General features: G+C 28.6%; 3 protein-coding genes across 3 annotated transcripts; all 3 read left to right on the top strand.

The window, feature by feature from the left end:
* The first annotated feature begins 3726 nt into the window (after window positions 1-3726).
* On the top strand, window positions 3727-4957 carry LOC123298588 (pro-resilin). Its single transcript, XM_044880647.1, has 2 exons — window positions 3727-3769; window positions 4234-4957. Exons 1-2 carry the CDS (start codon window positions 3752-3754, stop codon window positions 4786-4788), a joined length of 573 nt encoding a protein of 190 aa, XP_044736582.1. The 5' UTR covers window positions 3727-3751; the 3' UTR covers window positions 4789-4957.
* A 10339-nt stretch (window positions 4958-15296) lies between these two features.
* On the top strand, window positions 15297-15799 carry LOC123298750. Its single transcript, XM_044880845.1, has 3 exons — window positions 15297-15377; window positions 15436-15607; window positions 15726-15799. The coding sequence occupies exons 1-3, from the start codon at window positions 15297-15299 to the stop codon at window positions 15797-15799; spliced, it is 327 nt and encodes a 108-aa protein (XP_044736780.1).
* Window positions 15800-18369: 2570 nt separating this feature from the next.
* LOC123298590 (immediate early response 3-interacting protein 1) lies at window positions 18370-19028 on the top strand. The gene is made up of 3 exons (XM_044880649.1): window positions 18370-18554; window positions 18789-18893; window positions 18965-19028. Exons 1-3 carry the CDS (start codon window positions 18467-18469, stop codon window positions 19018-19020), a joined length of 249 nt encoding a protein of 82 aa, XP_044736584.1. The 5' UTR covers window positions 18370-18466; the 3' UTR covers window positions 19021-19028.
* The last annotated feature ends 2710 nt before the right edge of the window (window positions 19029-21738 follow it).

Genomic DNA, 21738 nt, shown 5'->3' with positions numbered 1-21738 from the left:
GTTGATTCCGATTAGGTATCATCCTCTACAGATATCAAGACGTCACCAAATCACAAGTGGTTTTTTTTTATTCAAAAATATAATTATTAATTTAAAAAATTATATTATTTCTATATAAATATTCTATTATTTCTATATAAATTTGTGGCAAACAAAAAATTAATGCAATTTTAAGAAAAAATTTGTATTATTGATAACAATCGGGGATAGCCTTCACAATTATTATTTATATGATAGCATATTGTGAATTAAATTTGACACAGGCAATTTTATTTAATTCTCTTTTTTTCAATAACTCTCCCCTTCACTTATTTTAAACAAATCTTGCTGCAAACAGTTTTTGCCTTGATCGTCTTTTCTGCAAATAAAAATAAAACATAATTTTATCAAACAAAAAGTAAATGAGATAATATCTACACAAAAAGTATAATGCATATGTTGTTATTTTTTCTTTATTTATTTATACATGAAAAATTTAAATTGTATTCCTATCAAAAGAAAGAACAGAAATAAAATAATTACCATAATTATAAATTCGAACAAAAGCATTAAGTAATAATTCTTTTAAGTAAAGAAATGTGGCCTACGCCACACAACCTCTATGTTTAGAATATCTGTTGTTAATAATACCGATCAATACGACGCCTTGAACAGCGAATTGCGATAAAATTATGTGTTGAGTCGGTTACTTCGTTCTTGTGTGATCAATTTTACCGCCCCATTAATTATAATTTTTCACACTGCCACTGCCTGGATTCGAACCCGCAACCTTCCAGTCAGTAGCTGAACGTTTTAAAGAAGATTTAATAAGCACGACCACTGAGGACTGTTTATTAAAAAAATCGACGGTGTAAAAAAGTTGAAAAACTACTATTTGATTTTTTAATCGGCATATTGTGAAAATAAGACAGCTTTAAAAATACAAATTATTAGTTTGATGATATTCGAGTTTGAAAATCGAGAAAATATGAAAGCAATCAACCGAACTGCTTTGTGATCTGAAAGGCATATTCATACCTTGAAACAGGGCCGCAACTAAGAACCCAAGATGATAGTCTGGATACCGAATCCTAAGAAGAAATATGTCGAAAACGATATTCAGGAATATCTAAAAACCAATTTGGCCGATATTGTTCGTAGTTTGATACAAATATGTCAGCCGTTTTAAAACTGTTAGCTTTTGCTTGGTGAAAATAAAGATGTTAATACAGGTAAAAGCGTAGGCTTATTATTGAAATTTGACACAAAATTCAATGTATCCTGCGCTCCACTAGAATTCTATTGATTGCAATCAATCTGCCTATGTATAACTTTTTTCTATATAGAGGTGAGAACAAAACAATGAATTTACATGAATATGTAACTGTGAAATACGTAATTACATTAAGTATATCGTCTAATTACATTAAGTGAATCATAACATATTAACAACAAGAAAACTCCATACCATGTTGCAGCTGAGACCTACTTTAAGCTGTTTTTATTTTTTGTTTATTTAACTTTGAGTGGGATTCGGTTCAAGTCAGGAACAATGATTCAAAAATCGGCATGTTAAGGTATTCTTCATCCTCCAGCTATGTTGAATTTTGGAGAGCTTTTGCTTGAATCTATCTATACATCTAAGCCAAAAGAACTTGATAAGCTTATTTTTAGTCATTGAAGGAGTGGATTTCTCATTAATAAGTAAGTCTCAATATTTTATTTTTTAACTATTTTTCTTCAATTTTTGAACATGCGTCTCTGCGTTATTAAAGTGATCATCAAGCAACTTTTTTAAGGTCTTTAATTTTGGTACCAATCATACATTTTCTTTAGCTGATTGCTACGCTAAAATAAATTAGATGTAAATAGGTGTGAGTAGCCAGGACAAAATAATTTGATATGCTTTGTAAGAGTTTTTGAAATTCAACTCTGTATTGGGGCAGATAGCCTGTTAAATTTTACATGGTAAAATGAATTCTAGGAATACCTTTGAAATATTGTCTATATTGGAAATATGAACTTATTCTCGAAGTTTACAGGAAAAATTCAATTTTAAGAGAGTTAAATGCGTCAAAGTTTGTTATTTCCCTGATCTAGTTTATAGAAAGGTAATGTATTTTTTGCAATTCAACTCAGCCATGACTATTTTCAGCTAAATAAGTAGTATATAATGCCGGTTTTCCACTGAACGGAAAACAAAAACAAAACTGAAACTCGAATTGAAAAAAACAAAACTGCACCTTTTTACAAACTTTTTGGAGACTACATTGCCTGTCAGACTTTCATTGCTATTACAACTGAAACTGTAATAGCCAATGGGTATTACAGTTTCAGTTTTGCTTTTGTTGGTCCGTTTAGTGGAAAACCCATATAAGAAAGTATCTAGCCCCAATCTCTCAGATTAAAAAAATATTAACTATACAAAGTAATGCCTCTTGAATGGTTGTTCCGATACAGTTCTAGTATATTGACATAGACATGATTTGTTTTAAAAGTCATAGCATCAAATTGTCGCCAAGCATTAAATAATCGCATTATATTGATAACAATTTGACGTTATCAATACGTGATACAAATTCAGCCATTGAAAAATAAGTCCCACTTAATGTCATCGTTTAAAGTTTAGCCATCATTCTCAGAAATTAGTGTTAATATTTCACGGCCCAAGCTGAAGTAGTTTTCAAACATGGTTTCCCAGTTTTTTTCGAATTTTGTCACTTCTTTATTTATACAAAACTTTTATGTTTCCATTAAAGTCGTCACTATGCACACTTTATTTATCCACTTTATATCAAAGAATTAATCTGCACCTCAATTTTTCCTGCACCTGCCTTACTATCTTTGAGTAATATAAAATCTATCTTTGATAAATATTCCACAAAAAGACAAAAAGATTACGTGCAAGGAATGTCTAGAAAAATTCCTTAAAAAGTCACGCAATTTTTCATTTAATTAATTATAACAGATTGCGAGGCAAGGCGGAACCATAAAAAATTTGTTTCGTTTTCGACCAGAACGAAAAAAAATTTTGTCCTCTGCAGAAGATACAAGACAAGGTGAGATAAAATCGAAGAAGTTATCTCAATTCGCGACAACATTGAGGTTGATATCAAGTCGAGCATCATCGCTTACTGCTCTAACCTCCAAAGTAAAAAAGCTACTAAATTCGGTCAATGTTTAGAACGTAATGGAAGTGATGATTTTTAAAAGACAGAATATATTTGTATACAGCTCGAATCATTGTTTAATTAAATACTGATTATATTTATGTATTAGTGAATGTATATGAAAACTAATACATACGAACATACATACATGCATACATATTTATAAATATTATATTCTCACATGAAATGTACATTATTTTGGATGTGAAAGTATCTCTCCACACTCTATATACAAGCTAACTTACAAGAAATGAATAATGTGATGATAATAATGATGATGGTGATGTTATGGACAATAAGAATGGTCAAAGAGAACACCAATACCCACTCACATACTAAGCGCATAGCCACTATAAGCCACTATACACACATAAAAAATGAATGTATGCATGTATTTAGGTCTGTCTGTCTGACTGACTGAGTAATAGTGGATGGAGTTGGTATAACGAACATATAGATGCAAAAGAAGAGAATCATCCATCTTCCCACCGTTTCCCTGACCATTTTTATGTGACGTCATTATTACATTTCCATTTGGATATAAAATGTGATTGCAGGTCCAAAAGCAATCACAGTTTTCGTCAATCCGTCAAATCAACAACATGAACACATTCAAAGTGGTAAGGAGAGTTTTGTGTTTGAAAAAAATAAATTAATATAATTTTGGTGTTTCAAAAAAAATTTCAAAATAATTATATATTATTTGTGAATACTTTAAAAAAAAAATTGATTTAATTATTGATTCGGAATCAATAATAAATAATTAATAAAAAGTGATATACAAAAAATTATTTAATATGTCTTCATGGATTATTTCTTCGTCGCCATTCTCAAAAATTGGATTACTTATTATAATATTGAAATCTCACGCTTTTTCTTTGTTGTTGTGAATTTTGATTGATTTCTACATCGAACACCCATAATCATTTTTAAATTACCATGTAGAAAACATCTTTTTAGATATTAAATTTGTTTTTTTATCAAAATTCATATGATATTTATTTCAAGCATTATTGATGTTGGAATAAATAATGAATATTTTTGTTTAAAATGTTACTAATTTTTACGATTTTCTTCTTTATAGTGTATGGTCATCGCTTTAGCTGCTTTAGCCACAGCAGAACCTCCATCTGGCTACTCATATAGCAGACCAAGCGGTGGTGGCGGTGGTGGATACTCCTCAGGAGGATACTCCTCAGGAGGTTCCCTCGGTGGTGGATATTCAGGAGGAGGTGGTGGTGGCGGATACACAGCTGTCTCCACAGGATACCAGACCTCTGAGGGTGCCAGTGTAGATCCACAATTATTAGAACAAGTACGCCAAATTTTACTTAAAGAAGAACAATCATCAGGTTCAATTGGTGGTGGCGGTGGTGGTTATCCATCAGCACCAAGCTCATCATACGGTGCACCATCATCTAGCTACGGCGTACCTTCATCCAGTTACGGTGTCCCATCATATTCATCTGGTCGTGTTGTTGGTATTGATCTTGAAGGAATCCGCCAAGCAATTCAAGTAGCTCAATACAATCAAATCTCTCACGGACAAGTAGGTGGTGGCGGTGGATACCCAAGTGGACCATCAAGCTCATACGGTGCACCAAGTATACCATCCGGCTCATACGGAGCACCTTTTTAGACTGAAGAATAAATGTGATACCTTATCTTTTCAATGGGTATCATATGAAATCAACATCTTTAAAAACACGGGTCATTGATTCTCAATTTACAACATGAAATCAACTTTGTTCTCTCATTTGTGTATATTATTTCATACATTTATTATTATTATTTTTGTATAAAGCTTATTATAGGTTATATATTTTGTTAAAAAAATACAATTGTCACCGTTAAATTATTGGTCGTTTTACTTTCTATTTCAACTTACAAAAACACACACAAACACAGGAAATTAATAAGAAAGACTAAAAAATCTTTACTAATTTCTGTCTGTCATATCCACTGATTTGAAAAGTTGCAATACCTACCTAAAAAAAATACTAGAAAATAACAACAAAGACTTTAAATTGTCGTTCAATTAGTAATAATTACCTACATATGATTTCCTTTCCATTAAACAAAAACTTTTACTTACGTTAATCATCAATAAATAAAAAACAAAACAATAAAAATGTACAGAGCCATGTGATGATGCAGAAGAAATCAATTGCAATAAAATTAATTCTTTCAAACGGTCACAAAAGGTAAGTACGTAAAAATATTCTAATTTGTTATACATGTATTCATAGGTATATAATAATCAAGAGTCAAATAAAGAGAAAGGTAAGGTGTAAGTATTAAATAGATAAATTGAATAATCAGTTTATTATCGTGTACAATATTATATAGAAACAACTTAAGGTGGTTAATTTGAATCGATATTTACAAATTTTATAGAATTGTTCAATTCGTTTTCGTTTCAGATATAATTTCCACTAAACGGAAAAACAAAACTGAAACTCGAGTCGAAAAACCAAAACTGTAACTTTAACCAAAATTGGAACAAACTTTTTGGAGACTGGCCATGTATTAGCCAATGGCTGTAACAGTTTCAATTTTGTTTTTATTGCAGTTTGAGTTTTGTTTTTGTTTGTCCGTAACGACCAAAAAATATATTTTTCAACCTTAGTACTCGAAACAAAACTGAATTGCGTCTAAAATAAAAACGTCTTACTTTAAAAAAAAAAAAAATACGTGCCTTCTTAAAAAGGATTAAAAGAAATGTATAAGATAATTTAATTCTTTTGGATTATATATTTAAAAATAAAAATCAAATAATTCTTATTTATTTTGGTAATTTAGAAATTATTTATTTCGTTTGTGAACAAAATTTGTAATTTTATTTAATTTTTTATTCAATTCAAGTAAAGATTTCTCAATGTTATTTTAAAATAAAAATAATGAATAGCAATAATTCATTAATTTACGACCTAATAGAATTCTTTATTACATGAACTACCTTAAAGTAAGTACATTTACTTGTTTATGGTTTTTTTACTTAAATCTATTACAACAGACTTCTTGATTTATTAATAGAGGTAAGTTATTGGTTGTTCCGCGTACTGTATGTAAACTTTATTACGTATGTGTGAGTGAACATATATAATATCTATTTATCGTTGTATGAAATATAAGTAAGTATAAAAGTGTATGAGAACTTTGAAGGGTGAAAGTAAAAACAAATATACATCTGCATTAACACAGTTAATAATATAATAATTGTAATTATGAAGTAAGTTAATATTTTTGGTTATTAAGAACAACGAATGTCGTCGACAAATTACCAACTACACAGGTATATACAGACACAAAAAAAAAGCTTTCACTTTCAAAATCTTTTTGGTCAATGGTATGCTGTTGTTTTTTTTTATTTGTAGGAGGTACATCTCCTAAGGGCATAATAATATTATTAAAAATTCGTTCGTTCATACCACAGATCATACAGATTGTATGCAGTTTTTTTTTCATTAAAATATATTTAAAATAATTAAATTTAATCAAATAATTGACTATGATGGTGATGCAATTATTATAAAATTATGGTTTTGTTTTAAATATGAAACACATGACATAAATTAAAATTGTTTATAATTACAAAATCAGATTACTTCATTAGAGGACTTGGGTCTACGATACCAAAAAAACAGTACATTATTAAGCATTATTCTAAGAATATTCTGCTACATTTTCGTAAAAAAACATTGAAAATTCAGCCAGTGAAAGTAAGATTGGATTTTTTGAGATGACTCGATATACCTCAAAAAAAGTTTTCTATATGTGGTAGTCAAGATCAAGATTCCATGTGGTAGTCAACTCATGATTGCTTCATCTGAAATTAAAAAAATCAAAGGGATTTCTTTAGTACATAAGTTTATCTTGAATTTGAACGAAGGAATATAGAAAATATTCATAATTTTTTGTGAAGGTGTAATAAAAAAATTATGATCTAAACTTTGATGATTTTTGACAAAAGTGGTTCTTTTTGTTAATTAAAAAATCGTTTGTTCAGAAACTAGTATATAGTATGAAAATTAATTTTCAAAAGTTTAAGCGAAATCAGTTAGAAGGTTTTCGAGAAATTTTGTCTTACGACATTAAAAACAAGTTTTGAGAAAAACGTGATAAAAGTTTGATACATGAATAAAATAGTGCAAAAAAAGATCGCCGCGAGACTCAGTATAGCTCGGAAAGTTTTGCTCCTAATGAGTTCAAATTTTCCTAGAATATTTCTTATAAGTTTTAGCTAGTTCCCATGGCGAATTATCCTATCTTCTTATCAAATATGGTGGCTGATTCATATTAGCCCTTATGTCAGCTTATTTAAGAATTTATAAATGCATAAGATTCTAAGCCATAAAGTGAAAATTAAATGACTTTTAAGTCGTAAACAAAATATGAATTAATAATTAATTTATGGAATTAATTATAAGTTAATTATTAATTTTGATGTCAATGTACAATGTTTCCGTAATAGTATAACATGGCCTTTTTTTCTCTTGAAAATAGCTATTAAAAAGAGGTAGTAAGTAATATTTAAATGTATGTAATACTTTGTACGCTTTTAATGTATTATAAGGAGAAATTGTTTATTATAGCATAATATATGTCTTGCTTGTTTTCATAATAATCTTAAATTACAGAACATTATTAACAGTTAATTAATACATAAGTTCGTTGCAGACTCTTATTTCTTATATTGTAATACTATTTCATTTGTTTGAATACTCAAACAATTCCTATATTCTTAATTCTTTTTGACTATTTAAGAACTTGAAATAATTTTTCATTTATCAGAGGTTGAAGCGTAACCTTCAGGTTTCGATATTTTAAAATGGACAAGGTTTCGATATTTCGAAATAGACAAAAATATAAGCAAGAATTTAGCATCAAATGATTCGTAGTTTAATCGGGTGACCAGATGGCCCGAGTCAAAAAAGCGAACAAAACTTCAATTATCACCTTTGTGTAGACACTTGTATATACATTACATATATACTTCTTAAGGTAATTCTAGCATTTATTTGAAGAAATTTTGACCGTTTAAAATAGCCTACGTTCCCGATTTTGACCAATCTATGTCAAAATTAATATCTCGAAAACGAAAATTAATATCTATTTTTCAAATTTTATTCTTAAAATATTCCTTTCAACTCTCCTGTTTTTTTTCAATTCTTAGTAGTGAGTTAGTTTTACATGCTTTGAATCAGGAAATCGCGAATTTTGGAACTGATTATCTCGCGATCTAAACGATCAATTCGAGATCTAAACGATTCTGCAACTTCGGGATCTCACAGCTAACATTATTCTGAGTCTGTGAAAAAAAGAAGCCAAATGTGTCGACAAGTACATTCATGCTGGAAATACCTTAACTATCTTCAATTAACACTTCAATTAACATGTTCAGAGCAACAGACATATGACTCGCAGATAAAAGGGCCATCTCAATAGACAGGTGAGCTTTTGGATGCCGTGTAGACTAGAACTTATTGAGCCTTTTATAAAACCAAAGACGAAAGGATAAAATTTGTTTATCGTTTAGTTTTATATCCAATATCATTTTTTACATAAATTTTGAAAATTTATTTTTGAAAGCTTAAGTCGGACGAGTAACCACTAGTACTTTATAAGAGATAAGTAAGTAAGTCCTGTCTATAAAATGACTCAAGTATGTAATTTGATAATAAACAAATGAAAACAAACAATTGACTGAGTTAAATATTAAAATAGCCTGTATAAAAAGTGTTGAATGATAAGTGTTTGCATTATTTTTTATAAATTAGAAGTGTTTAAAAAACCAACACAATTATACAAGACTTTCGGTCGCCATTCATTTGGTTTTCGAGATTTCATAAGATTTCGAAACTATTTTTTAATTTTATAACTATGGAATGTAAAAACTGGACAAATTGATAATTTAATAGTGTTATGTATTCAAATATTGCAATAAACTTGTAATAATAATTGAGTGCAGACCAAAATAATGAAAAAATTATGAATGCTAATTTTGTCATGAAAATCGGTATATGGTCTTAAAAAAAACATTATAAGAAACTTTTTCTAATAATTTTTTTCGATATCTCAAACCATCTCCGACGCTAGGCAAAGTTTAAGAATTTGCCTTATTTGTCAATTTGTAGTAGGTATTTGAGTTTAAGGGTCAGGTTCTGGTTAAATATCTTGTTAAAAATGTAACCCATACCCCTGTATGACTGTGCAAATATTCAAGTCGATATTATTGACGAAAGTGTGAGGGTGTCTTCATCTTAAATGCGACACACTGTATATACTACAGGGTATAACAAACTTGGGACTATACTTAGTATACCTTGATATATATTACATATATTCAGAGTATAAAAAGTATTATTTACATCTATATTATTCAGATTTTGGTAACTAAATACATTAATTACAACATAGCAAATAGTATGACAACATAAATTATAATATTACATACTTTATACACACAATATTTAAAATGTAGGTATAATACTATATAATTAGTATATTAAACGGTTATGGTAAAATTTTTCCATTTTATTTTATTTGTGGTTTTCATTGTTTTGTAAAGAAAACAATGTGTTGTGGTACCTCTATTGTTACTTACTATGGAAGAAATTTTACAAATGTTTTCAAAAATTATTATTTTCACCTAAGTACTTTTCGTGCCATATTTATTGTTTTTGGTTCTTATGGCAGATAAAATGGTGCTGAACACAGGGGCTTGCTAACACGGGTGATAGTCAAGGGTGCAGTGAAGTTAAGAAATTTGAGAATAATTCGGTTTCAGGACAAAACCCGGCCGAAGTCGAAATGAAATTATTTTTGACATACTAATTGCAAGTGATTGTAATTTTACTTTTATTAAACTAATCGTAATATTTTTTATCAATTTCTAGAGATGATTTTTTGCTTTCTATATTACACAGTCAATTTAAACTCAATATTAAAGTTTTACAATTGAAAACAAATAATTGACTGAGTTAATTGTTGAAATACCATGTATAGACAGTGTTGATTACTCTGTCACATATATATAAATAATATTCCCATATAATACATACTATACAATTTGTGCCAAATTTGCACTCTAACGGGTAAACAGTCATGTTTACGAAAAAATGTAAGGAACATTTTTTACATTTAAACTTTTGTTCTATCTCTAACGGTTTGAAAGATAGGTCGTACGGACCCAAGGCCCAATTGACCTATGTTGCTCATTTACGAACTCGACCTCACTTTTTACGAACTCGATATCTCTTTTCGTTTTTGAGTTATCTTGATGACAGACGACAGACAGACAGCCTGAAATGGACTTATTAGGAGATTTTATGAACAACTATACCAAAATTTTGTATCAATATTTTTAAGCGTTACAAACTTGGGACTAAACTTAGTATACCTTGGTTTTCATATACATGGTATAAAAATTATTTATATTATGAATTGTAGCTTGTAGCCAATCTTGAACAGAATTTTAAGACTTCGGCCGTAGAATGTGACGATAGCCGATTAATCGGCTTCGGCCAGAAATCGATGTTCATACGGACACTAATGGCGATACACGGCGTATACTCTATGGTTTGATCCCACAAATTAGCTTATACTCTGTGCTCACTGCCAGCGTTAGCCAACGTGAGATCCTGAGCCGTGATCTTTTAGCGAGGCCTTTTAAGACATAAAAGTTAACCTTGCGAGCTTTTTGTTTTGCAAATGTGTCGATGACAATGTCGAAATCAGTAGTACGTGAAATATCCTGTGCCATAGTTAATCTAAAATAGTTTTTATCAATTTTTATTTTGAGAACGATCTTTCAGCATTCGTTTTCACGCTATTTTGCATACTCTAGATCATTTAAATTAGTTATCTCTTGTGGGTGGTGTCCCAGGTTTACCGCACTTAAAACTGCCACTGTTTGTGCTTGAAGTAAATTAACCAAATTTTACACTTTTCATTTCTAGCTTATACCCACTGATTTTTACAGCCTACATATCGTATACACGATCGATTCTCCCACACCGGTTGAAAAATGCATTCAACCAAATTATTATTTAATTTTTTTAAAGATAGTTATGTTTGTGAATATAGGTGAAGGGTCACGCACATACACTAATGATTATTTCACATTATTCTTAAAGTAGGTATGTCTTCCGCTATGATTATCTATAAAATCTATGTAATAATATAATATATGTGTTAGCTAATAATAAAAAATTATGTATATATTTGTTTGACCAATATAAACATTCAATAGAGACGTCTAAATGATTCTGTAGGTTATATATTTTGAATTTTTATAAATATATTATTTATAATTAACACAATTTATTGTTAGTCTTTCATGATGTACCCATTTATTCAGTTTTACTTTTGTATCGCTAATTAAAATTACAATGCTTGTAAAATTATATTATCTGGGCAATAGAAGACGCGTGATTTCTTTTACCTGCGTGATTTTGTTAAATATCAAAGGTTACTTCTAAAAAATAATAGAAATCAAACTTACTTTTTAGTCTTTAATATCAAAGTATACATCTAAATAAATAATAGTTTAAAAATACTAAAAAACACGCTTTTTTAACTAGCTGAACAAATTTCAATTATTGTAAATAATTTAGATACAGATAGATATTGGTAAAAGTAAAGTCATTATAAAATATCTTAAAAAGTCATTATAAAATATCTTAACTCTGGTAGTTACAAAAGCATGTTTTTTAGCTTTTTTAAACTATTATTTATTTTGTGTTTTTAAGTTTTTTAGATTATTATTTATTTATTAAAAATTCAGTATAAATATGGTGGGAACGCAAATACATGCATATACTTTTATTTATGGAAATCGTTAATCCTGAAAATTCTAATCAGGATAATCAAATATACTTATTATATTATTTTATTTTCATCGGTCCTTCATAAAAATTCCAAATTTCTAGTTAATCCGATGTTTTGAAGGGGGTCAAAATCATGTTCAAGGATTTCATTAGATACCAACATACTAACGTGCTAACATATGTAGGAAGCTAATCTCAATTATTTTTAACAAATGTTCGCCTGCCAGATTTAATTGAAAATGAACTTGCCTATGTCAGAATTATCTTGGACTCATAGAGTAATACAGGTGTCAGAGAAATCCGCTACTCTTATCCATAATGCACTAATTTACAGAAGTTATTTTTATTTTTAAATACGTTTAGTTTCACTTACTGAATGTAAATTCACAAAATGCTTACAAATTTGGAGGGCGCAAGTGCCGGCATTTTGAGGAAAACCGTTTCAATCTATAAACGTGCACTTTAAGCCAAAATTTCCTATTTTTTTTGTTGCACAATGTTTTTTTTATCACTTACCGTTTAAGACTTATATAACTATTATGATTTATTTATTGACTTTATGACTGATATCTCTTCTATATTCGAAGAAATAAATCGCTGGATTACGCTTGCTTTCATTACTACAACTTTTATTCTTAACAAATCTATCGCCTGCCTACAGCAGTGTCACGGAACCCTAATTATTTTTGAAGAAGCAATAATATCGAAAAACAAAAATTAAAATTACACATAGGTATATAATATAATAATTTTAGAATTATATAATTTATTTAATACACATATCATAATTATCCAATTATTATTTTAATGAATAAATTTCTATTTATTAATAAATAAAAAAAAGAATACCTGGCATATCTTACTTTTTTTAATACGAAGACATGACATTTTGTAAAATAAAAGTTTAAAATAAATAAAAAATACATATTGGTCAAGCAATAATTATTATTACTACTTACTAGGGTTACCCGTGGCTTTAGCATGGCTATAAGATATAAAGACGTAATTTTCAATAGACTAAATCATATACACAGAAAGAACATAGTACTTAGAATATTAGAACAATTAATACTGTATTTATTCTCTATTGTTCATATTGTTTTACACTTTTCAAAATCTTATAAATTCCGTATAATTTTTCGGATTAATTAGTCTGTTACTTTAATAGTTGTGATGGGATGGTGAAGTGCATCGTATATGCATGAAGGAGGTCCACTGAGCCTCGGAAACTAAGAAGCTGATAAATGAAAGTATCAGCGGAAAGGTGATAAAACGTATATATGGTATCACAATGGGCTCTATAGCCTAGGTGTATCCTTCGTGGACAGCCAATATAACCTAACCTAACCTAAACTAACCTAGTCTGTTACTCTCCGGATATTAAAATAAGTATCTCCTTATACACTTTGTTAGAAAGTACAACAAATTTAAGAGCATATTCTTTGGCCAATTTTATGAAAAAAGTTCGATATACACATTTTACATCTCTGGAAATATTTTCAGCATCGTTTATATTTTTACCAGTAGCGTTAGCGAACACATGTCCACCCCGTATCTTCATCCTCGTATCGCCAGTTTTTCGTTAGCTACCACTTCATTCCGGGACTAAGACTCCACATTCTTGAAACCTAATAGAGCTAGGTTAATTTTGATCATAAATTTGGAAAGTATGGCCCAAATTTAGTAGAATTACATACTTGGTTTATCAAAATCGGATAAAATTTGGATATGGTAGAGCAAAATTAATTTTTTTGGATTCTGATGACGTCATAAAGTTCAAAAATTCGATTTTTTTTGATAACACAAGCAAATTTGAGCCGATCTTAATGGAATTTTTTTTGAAACCCACTAATTTTGGGTCAATCTTTTCAGCTGTGATGTCAGTTTTTCGCTAGCTACCACTAAGGTACTTCATTACGGGACTATGACTCCACATTTTTGAAACCTAATAAAGCTAGGTTAATTTTGATCATAAATTTGGAAAGTATGGCCCAAACTTAGTAGAATTACATACTTGGTTTATCAAAATCGGATAAAATTTGGGTATGATAGAGCAAAATTAATTTTTTTGGATTCTGATGACGTCATAAAGTTCAAAAATTCGATTTTTTTGATAACACAAGCAAATTTGAGCCGATCTTAATGGAATTTTTTTTGAAACCCACTAATTTTGGGTCAATCTTTTCAGCTGTGATGTCAGTTTTTCGCTAGCTACCACTTAGGTACTTCATTCCGGGACTATGACTCCACATTCTTGAAACCTAATAAAGCTAGGTTAATTTTGATCATAAATTTGGAAAGTATGGCCCAAATTTAGTAGAATTACATACTTGGTTTATCAAAATCGGATAAAATTTGGATATGATAGAGCAAAATTAATTTTTTTGGATTCTGATGACGTCATAAAGTTCAAAAATTCGATTTTTTTGATAGCACAAGCAAATTTGATCCGATCTTAATGGAATTTTTTTTGAAACCCACTAATTTTGGGTCAATCAATTCAGCTGTGATGTCAGTTTTTCGCTAGCTACCACTTAGGTACTTCATTCCGGGACTATGACTCCACATTCTTGAAACCTAATAAAGCTAGGTTAATTTTGATCATAAATTTGGAAAGTATGGCCCAAACTTAGTAGAATTACATACTTGGTTTATCAAAATCGGATAAAATTTGGGTATGATAGAGCAAAATTAATTTTTTTGGATTCTGATGACGTCATAAAGTTCAAAAATTCGATTTTTTTGATAACACAAGCAAATTTGATCCGATCTTAATGGAATTTTTTTTGAAACCCACTAATTTTGGGTCAATCAATTCAGCTGTGATGTCAGTTTTTCGCTAGCTACCACTTAGGTACTTCATTCCGGGACTATGACTCCACATTCTTGAAACCTAATAAAGCTAGGTTAATTTTGATCATAAATTTGGAAAGTATGGCCCAAACTTAGTAGAATTACATACTTGGTTTATCAAAATCGGATAAAATTTGGGTATGATAGAGCAAAATTAATTTTTTTGGATTCTGATCATAGACAACTAATTATAATATAGATAAGAAACTTGAACTGTTTTTACCATGTGAGTTCCAAAAACTTATCACTCTGTTCAACAGATTTCACTACTGTAGATCAAGTTCTTAATTTATACAGTATAGGCAATGAATATTACAAAAACGTTGTCTGTATCACATAAACTTTCTAAATTTCTACAATCATTTTGATCATAGTTGCCTGGTCAAATTTGACAGACTAATACAAAAATTTATCTGAAATAGTGTCAAATAAAATATTAATTAAAAATTAAATAAATATTAAGATGGTTTTTCATTGTTCTGTGAAAGGTTGTGTAAAAACACAGAAGGATATTAGTTTACATGTGATTCCTAAGAATTTTGAGGTAAGTACAAAAATTGTTAACTTGGATAGAAATATTCTTGAAAGACTTAATTTTTCAGAAGTTTAAAAATTGGACAATAGCGGTTGGTCGAACGGACATCGAATACTCGAAACGTGAAAACTATCGTGTCTGCGATTTACATTTCGCCGACGAAATGAAACTCCAGGCTTCAACAGGAAAATTGCGAACTAACTTAAAGCCTAATGCTTTTCCTAGCCTCCACTTAAGTAGTAAGTTAAAATCCTTATGTAACTAACGTATGTTTAATTTATTATTGTATGTAGGTCTTATAGAGGAACCACGAATGTAGACACAATTTGATTATAAGGTAATTTTTATTTATTTTAGGTTCACAATTTTTACATGCAGAGACCTCGAATATAAATTTGAACAAAACTGCATCAAAACGACCTGGTGAGTGAATTTAATTGTTAGATACTAACAATTATAATTTAAAAAGTAAATATAAAAATATAGTTATGAGAATAAAAATAAAACCTAAAGAGATATTAAATATTCATTAATGAATTTTTTAACTTGTTATGTCTACTGAATAAATCGCCATGAAACACAAGTTTATTTCCTTAAACGCTTGGAAAATTTACCTTTTATTAGCGTTTATTTTAAAGGAGAACTTTTGATAGCGAACCACCATCCAATTCTGTATGATTTTTCATGAGAAGGCATATTTTGTGCTCATTTACAATCTGTTTGGATTCAATTATACTTTATTAAATCACAAAAAATGGAATTGTTATTGAAATTTAGGAGCTTTTGTACTTTTTCACTATTTGATACCTAAAATCATAATATTATGTATATAGAACATGAGTTTTTTAATTGTTGTTCAAAAAATTTTTAATTAATTTTTATCAATAACGGCAAATTTAAATGAAATCAATTTTTAGGATCGCCTATTGCTTCTACGAGTCGAAAGATTATGGCCATAAATATCGGAGACGAACAAATTCGACCTGCGTTTCAAATAGGTTTGTTGCCAACCTTGTTTCTTTTTTTCTATTTTATCAAAAATCTATATTTTATTTTCATAAATTTGAAGAAAAAAATGTATTTACTAAAAGAAGGAAATGTGAGAAGGGTGAAAGAACTATCGAAAACAGCAAGAAAATATTACCATATTGCGAAAGATATGTTAAAACTTGCTCGAAAGTTGAAAGATAAAAATGAAACATATCTTAAAAGATTGGAAAATGCAAACACGGATGCAAACATTTATTAGTTTTAATTTTAGTTGTAAGAAACACGATTTAAAATTTTTATTTGTAAATAGAATGTTTTTATTTTATACAAGGGTGTGGGTTCGGAATGTAAATAATATTTTGAGGGGAATAGATTTAAGATTTGCTACTGATAGGATTAAAAAATTAGCTTTACGTAAATATAAGAAATATAAAATTAGACATAAAAGTATAAACAAAAATAAAAGATTAGTTGTTTAATAAATTTATTTTATAATTTAAAAGCGTTTTTTTTTTCTTTAAAATATTTAATTATTTTTTGTTTTACTGTTTTAAGCACATGATTTGGAAAAAAGATATTTGATAGCATTTCAAATAAAAATTTGATACCAAAACATGTTCTAAAACAGTAAAACAAAAAAAAAATAAAAATTTAAATTGTATTTAGATTTGGCATTGAGTATTTTAAAAAAGGCGGTCAATTGATTGAAGCGCTGTCTGGTGAACAGAGTGAGAACTAAATCTTAAGTTTCCTTGGTGATGATAGAGATGCCTATCTATAGTATAATATAAATATTTATTATCTATGATTCTGATGACGTCATAAAGTTCAAAAATTCGATTTTTTTGATAACACAACCAAATTTAATCCGATCTTAATGGAATTTTTTTTGAAACCCACTAATTTTGGGTCAATCAATTCAGCTGTGATGTCAGTTTTTCGCTAGCTACCACTTAGGTACTTCTTTACGGGACTAAGACACCACATTCTTGAAACCTAATAGAGCTAGGTTAATTTTGATCATAAATTTGGAAAGTATGGCCCAAGTTTTCTAGATTTACATACTTGGTTTATCTAAATTGGATAAATTTTGTGGCCCAATACGGACCCGAGACCCTATGGACCCAACCAAGATCCAATTGACCTATGTTGCTTATTTACGAACTCAAACTTTTTTTTTACGTATTGAGGACGTTGTAAAAATTTCATTTATATCCTTTCATTTTTTCTTGATTTATCGTGTCAACGAACAAACAGACGGATAATCAAAAAAGGACTTATTCGACGATTTTATGAACACCTATACCAAAATTTTGTTCGGATTATCAATATTTCTAAGTGTTGCAAACTTGGGAGTAAAATTAGTATACCTTAATATATATTTCATATATACAGGATATAAATCAGCAAAATATCAAATATTATAATTTTTACGAGAGCACTAAGTAGCATGTTTTATTGTGTCTACTTCAAAATTGGGAGGAGATTCTAGTGCTTGGATGAACTGCACATTACACCTTTGCTTTGAAAGTTTTTCTGCCAATTGCCCTTCACGAACTGGCTATTCAATAATTATTCTTTTTTTGTTGTTGTATGTTATACCTATACTGTTTAGTTATACTAAAATCGGGGCCCAAAACCCTAAATTAATGTTGCTCATTTACGAACTCGACCTCACTTTTTACGTCCTGAGTACGCTGTAAAAATTTCAGCTTGTTATCCTCTTTCGTTTTTGAGTTATCGTGGACGGACGGACAACCGGAAATGGACTAATTAGACGATTCTATGAACATCTATACCAAAATTTTTTTCGTAGCATCAATATTTTTAAGCTTTACAAACTTGGGACTAAACTTAATATACTATGTATATTTCGTATATATATATATATATATATATATATATAAAGCGATAGCTTTTAAAGACCCCTTGTTTCTGATGAACACAACAATTTAGACATGTCATTGATTGCCATCTATGAATCGTTTTTAATAACTAGATGCTTCATGTGTACACAAAACGGTATTAAAATTAAATTACATTTCATAACAATTACTAGTGCGTTTAGTGTCAATTAAAATATTAAAGAAATAGAAAAATTTTAAGAAATGATTACCTTATGGAATTTACTAGAAGCTTCCGTTTTATGCCTAAATGCAATTTGTGTACTTCATGAAGAAAGATTTTTATCAAAAAGTTGAGTAAAAATATTTTAATACCACATAACCTAACATTTTTCATATTTTATTTTTATTCGAAATACTATAACTCTAAATTAGTACTATTATTATTTTGTTTAAAATTGATTTTAATTTAAAGAATTAGACAAAATCCAGAAAAATTACAAATTTTAAATTTAATAAACGTCATATTTTAAACGTCATTACAATTTGATAGAGTGCTAACTTAACGATATGTTTTATGTTTTAGTTGGTTGGAGCAGCACTAATCATGTACAACATGGATTTGGTGAACCGCCAACTATAAATTCACAAATTACAAATTTAATTAGATCAATACGTACAGTTATGAGAAGTAAGTATATTTTTAATGAAATAAGTTATTTGGTGATTATAGTTTATTAATTAAAATTCAATTTTTTTCAGTTCCACTGATTTTTGTGAATGTAATACTAATATTAATAAAACTGGTTCTTGGATAGCATCGGATAATCTAAAAAGTTTTTGTACTTTGTAATTTTGTATTTCTATTATTTTTAATTAATATAAATTGTATTTGTTAAAATTCAAAAATCTATTAGTTTTGAATCCCCGTAAGATCATGAAACATTGGTATAAGCTTTCAGCATTCTCTATTTAAACGAGTAAAAACAAAATGATGGATAATTTTTTTTAAATTACTTATTTAGCCAATAAATGGTAAATATTCACTTTAAGATTGTGTAGGGGAAACACAAACTGTTCAAATAAGTCACCAGTTACCCTTCCTTAAAAAGTTAGGAAGGATTATAATTACCAAATTTTCTGAAAATGACTGTTATACCATGCATATGTGTAATATGCAAGGTCTATTAAATTGTAATATTAGGCTCGAAAACACACTTTAAAGTTAAAAAAATTGGGCTCGATAAAACAACTCAAGTATAAAATCTTTCCTGTGTAACTACAAACATTTATTTCGCCGAATTATTAATTATAAATCTCGAGTTACAAAATTATTATTGATAACATGAATATTGTTAAATATGATATAACGCTATTTTATATTTATATATATACTGGTCCGTAGGTAAAATCGGTCTTGAATTCTCTCAACATAACTTTCAGGAGGATGCTATTAAAATGTATTCTAAATTTTGAAATTTTTACCTAATTTAAAATTATTGAATTTTATAAATGTTTGAAACAACCATTAAAATTATGTAGTAACTTCTTGTGGTCTTATTGTCATAAAATTTAGGATTTTTGTTCATTGAATTATTGAAAATTACATTTTGATAACTTAAGTCGTTTTTCAGGGAATAATGAAACACATTAAGTAATATAGATTGTTGCCATTTTTTATCTCCATGTAGATTCATGTAACATAACAACGTTGTAAAGAATACAACATGGACCATGTTGTATTTTAAGTGAAATTTAAAATGTTAAACACAATTCCTCTCAAAGGAAGACATATTTGGGATACATAAAACTTTACTACGATATTCATTATATGCATAACGTATGCAATTTTATACACTTAACAGATAATTTTATAATAATTAATCGATTAGGTATCGTAAATATATTAGCTATGTTAGCGAACGTTAAGTATGTTTTGAATATATTTAAAAAATCTGGAGTGCCTTAATGTGTTTTTGTGTGTTGTATAAATTTATAAAAAATTTAATTATTAAAACTTGATGAAATGTATTCTCATAGTCATACATCTCAATACATAGGAAAATTTATCGTAAGTACCTATAAATTATAAATTTTCTTGAATCACTGTTTGCACTATTAAATTGATAAGATTGTATTTTGAAAACGATACTCAAAAATCTTTCCGCTTTTACTAATTGATTTTGACAAAGGTTAAAATTAATACGCCTGCCTGTCTAGTAGAAAGTACTCATAGATTACACTGGCCAACAGAAATTTTGTCACAGATGCATGAGTGAACTTTTTGAAAGGTTTTTTTGACGAGTTGAATACAAATCTGAGCGTAAAATTCCTTCAATACGTCATATTATCGAGAAATTAGCTCCTTAATATGGAAAAAACTTTTTCGAAGCCATGTTTCACCGGTGAATAATCGTTCTCCCAAAAAAATTTACACCACCAAGTATCATTCATTTCCCTTCAAAAGCCATTTGGAATTTTTCCAAAATATTTTTGAAGGAAATAATATCATATGATTTCTCGAAAAGTAAAAAGGGTAGATATTGAAAAGATTCAAAAAAGTATTTTAGGTATATATTATTAAGGTAAATGAAGGCTTCCCATTCAGCTTCTCAAAAACTAGAAGAAATCAGTGTTATTATTAGCTTCTGCGATAGTTACAAGAAAAATGTTGACGGTAACATTCGGTGACTTAACTTTTTGACATATGAAGAATAAAAGTATACTCTGCGTCACAAAATCTGCACATGTTTTTCCATTCTAACTGATATTACTTACTATATGATATGTGCAGATTTTAATACACTCTAGTGGTGGTCGAGCCCATAATATCTGGGTTTCGGACAAGCGCTTTAACTACCTGACCTATTAAGTTATACTTTAGCTGAGCACAATTTTTCCATATCTGCAGTTATGTTTTCTATTTTGATTCTTTTAACTTAAGTATATAGAGAGGTGAGGCATTTGAACAAAATTCCGTACCGATGAATGTTAATGTAAAATAATTTCGTTACACCCGGTATATGGAGATTGTAAGCATACAAATATAACAAATTGTAATAATAACTCATGATATTTATTGTTTATTGAAAGTCATAACAGAAATATTTAAATAGAAATTGAAAACATTAATCATTTCATTTTATGCGAAAATATTATTTCCTTTGATTAATGTAATGTTTACTAAAAAATTTATTTGCGAATTATTTTTTACAAATATAATTACAAGGTCTAAGTAATGTTTTAATATTAAGTAAATATTATAAAATTAAATAGAATAAATGATTGAACAATAAACTATTATTTTTAAACTTTACATATTTTGAAAATAAAAATTGTCAAACAAAAGTTATTTTTCCAAGCAAGGACAATTTTAAAAAACAAATAGTTTTCTTGACTTAATATTAGGGGAGAATGGCCATAATCGTATGACTTAACTTTAAAGAGGAAGTGCATCAATCTAATTTCCTTAAAATATAATTTTTTTATCAACCGACAGACCACTAATTTATTTATAAATAAATACAAATTTTTGC

The sequence above is a fragment of the Chrysoperla carnea genome, chromosome 4 (genome assembly GCF_905475395.1).
Source record: "Chrysoperla carnea chromosome 4, inChrCarn1.1, whole genome shotgun sequence".
Lineage (NCBI taxonomy): Eukaryota > Metazoa > Arthropoda > Insecta > Neuroptera > Chrysopidae > Chrysoperla > Chrysoperla carnea.
This window is presented reverse-complemented; position numbering and strand designations above follow the sequence as displayed.